Source organism: Hippocampus comes, unplaced genomic scaffold (genome assembly GCF_001891065.2).
Source record: "Hippocampus comes isolate QL1 unplaced genomic scaffold, H_comes_QL1_v1.1 scaffold39, whole genome shotgun sequence".
NCBI classification, from domain to species: domain Eukaryota; kingdom Metazoa; phylum Chordata; class Actinopteri; order Syngnathiformes; family Syngnathidae; genus Hippocampus; species Hippocampus comes.
The window spans coordinates 955,585-958,287 of record NW_017842054.1 but is presented as its reverse complement, the minus strand read 5'-3'; the positions used below and the strand labels follow the sequence as shown (position 1 = coordinate 958,287).

At 52.0% G+C, this 2,703-nt stretch overlaps 1 protein-coding gene across 1 annotated transcript in view; it reads right to left on the bottom strand.

Annotated features, from left to right (window-relative positions):
- plcb1 (phospholipase C beta 1) overlaps nt 1–2,703 on the bottom strand; it is an 18,470-nt gene that overhangs the window by 5,696 nt on the left and 10,071 nt on the right. Inside the window, exons 19-26 of the mRNA XM_019859953.1 lie at nt 2,615–2,698; nt 2,370–2,537; nt 1,706–1,805; nt 1,509–1,613; nt 1,113–1,225; nt 737–887; nt 462–515; nt 8–210 (exon numbers count right to left, since the gene is read on the bottom strand). Coding sequence (XP_019715512.1) covers nt 8–210; nt 462–515; nt 737–887; nt 1,113–1,225; nt 1,509–1,613; nt 1,706–1,805; nt 2,370–2,537; nt 2,615–2,698 — 978 coding nt within the window. The remainder of the gene's footprint in view (nt 1–7; nt 211–461; nt 516–736; nt 888–1,112; nt 1,226–1,508; nt 1,614–1,705; nt 1,806–2,369; nt 2,538–2,614; nt 2,699–2,703) is intronic.

Sequence of the window (2,703 nt, the reverse complement as noted above, 5' to 3'; positions counted from 1 at the left end):
ATTTGGCGAGGGCAAAATGTGCGCTTTCCCACCTGCTCTTGCTGCACCGTCTGGCCGCCTTCTTGTACTTGTTGTTGATGTCTCGCAGGAGCTCCGAGGTCTTCTTCTGGTGTCTCCTCACCAGCTCCTTCAGCTCCTTGAACTGACGCCGCTGCTCCTTCTGGTACAGTTTGGACTGCTGCAGGCTGGCCAGCGTGCACACGGGCAGGTCTGTCAACAGCACAGTTGAACGATCACACAGCAGGTGGGCAAAGTCTGGGGCGGGGGCCCGCAGACAGCCCTCTTCCCCAGCGGGAGCAAAAACCCCGACCTTAAAACCAGGGTGCGTAGCAAACGCCACAGTGATAGCTGGCAAACGGCGACGCCCCTTGTGGTTTTGTCAACATGGTTTGTGGCTGGCGAGCTTCACTTTCAATAAGCGAAGCACATACGAACGCCAGAGAGAGGTTTTACGGACTGACCTATCAGAACGCTTAACACCAAATCTTCATTCTTTGCTGCTGGTTTGGCCGCATCTAAAGGGAAGGACAAGACAAGAAACCCATCAGGAACATCCAGTCACCAAGTCACCACGACAGTAATCGGTCCAGGTCATGCGATGGCAGAGCACTTGCAAAACTTTTACTTTGATCCAGAGACACATCATGGACCGCCTGCCATTGTAGCCGTTTTCCAAAGCAAATGTGTCCCTTCAGCACAAAAGTCCGCACACCCAAGTCGATGGTGGTGCCACTACCTGTTGGAGCTGCTTGCTGATTGGCCGCAGAGGCTTTGGGTGCCGCGGCGACGGGAGCGTGGCCCGCCGGTCCGGGGACCGGGCTCAGTCCGTTTTCCATCAACGGCGACTTGGGATCGTTTTTACGCTCAGAGCAGCCGTCCGCTTCGTCCTGGAACGACCCTCCCACGAGACGTGAGCAGATAAATGTGAGCGGTGAACGCCTTGTATTTCATTCCGAAAAATAACACCGACGTGGCACAGTCACTCGGAATCATTGTCGAAATTAAGTTATATTTTAAAAGCCCGGCCCAAAAATAGGGCCCGACATCATCTTTGTTCACGGCCCCGTGGTGATATCTTCGGTACCAATGAAAGAGTTTTCTTCCTTTCTGACCTCGGTCTGCGCGTCGACGTCTCCGTCCTCCAGCGTGAGAGCGGCCAGCTGCTTGGAACGCTGCTCCAGCAGGTTGACGTATCGAATGGGGTTGGACAGAGCCTCGATCACGTCTGCAAGGCAACGGCAGAGACAACCCGGGAGGAGATGCGCGCTGAGTGCTTAGCAAGAAGTATGCACGAATGATGAAAAGGAGAGATTCATTCCAATTCATAAATATTTGGTGGTTTCTGCTCAGATTTTTTTTTAAACGGAGGCTGAAGACTTTTATCATTTATGTTCATTGTGTCAAGCGTGAACTTAAGACAAGGAAGGCTCATAGTCAGGTGTACACACACACACACACACACACACAAAATAAAAAAGAAATCAATCCCTTTTTGGGCTCGCGTGTACCTGCAAAAGTGTCCGGGACATAGTCTTTGACTTCCATGAAGACGAACACGGCGGGGAGAATCAGAGACTGGTTCTTCTCGTTCCTCAGGCCGATATAACGATAGCCTTGAAAGAATACACGTCGCGGTCCACACTCAGAGCGGCAGCATCTCCTTGGCATCGTCGCGTGACGGTAGACGTCAAAGAAAGGCGGGTACCGGGGCGTATGGCAGACACGGGGATGATGCGATGGCCGATGAACTTGCCCCCTTCCTCAAAGGCGGCGATTCTCAACGAGGCCAGAGTAGGAAGGATCACCTGGCGGGCAGATCGGCGGAGGACGTGAAGCGCGATGATTCTGAGCTTCATTCAATCATTCTGACCCAAGTCAACGTTGATATTTAGAACAATGATAGGTGCACCCCGCCCCCCACAAAAATTCTCAAGAATCCACGGTAGAAAAGACACGTTCAAAAAAAAAAAAAGAAAATCAAGAAATTTGGGGAAATTCTTCCCTTCCGCTCAAGTCGCTTTGACTTTGCATATTGAACTTTGGTCGGCATGTCCAATCATTAGCGGCCCCACGAAAAAAGTCTCAAGAAACCATGCCTAAAAGGTCGGTCTGCCTTTTGGGAAATTTCCAAGGTTTAGAATAAACCGGTCCGACAAATATTTGGGAAATTCAACCCCCGAACCATCTTTGCCTGAGCGATATCCAATTTGGTAGGCTGATCAACCTTGAGAAGTCCCACAAAAAGCCTTGAGAAGCCATGGCAGAAAGACACTGGAAGTCTGCCATTTTGCTTCAGATGTAAAAAAAATAAAAAATCTAAAGTGGTTCAGTGCATCGCAGGTTTGAGAGCGCTGCGACCGGTTTCCCACCTTCTTGAAGACGACGGGTTCCTCATCCCACACCGGGTTGACGGCATTGTTGTTGGGCGAGGTTTTGGTCTTCAGAGCTTTCCTCCTGGTGTCAGCAGGAAGCCCAAACATCTCCACTTCCACGTAGACGCCCACCCTGCGCTCGGTGAGGAATTGGCCCGAGATCACCTGAAGAGCACGGCGTGAAAACCACGTGACGCCGGCGCTCTTCCCAACGGAGGCGAAGATGCTGCCGACCGGCCGACCTTGACGGAGAGCGTGTTGGCTACGATACCGTCCACCGTGTTCTCCGTGAAAGGGTCAAAGTGTTTGTCCGGCCGCCGCATGGACTCGG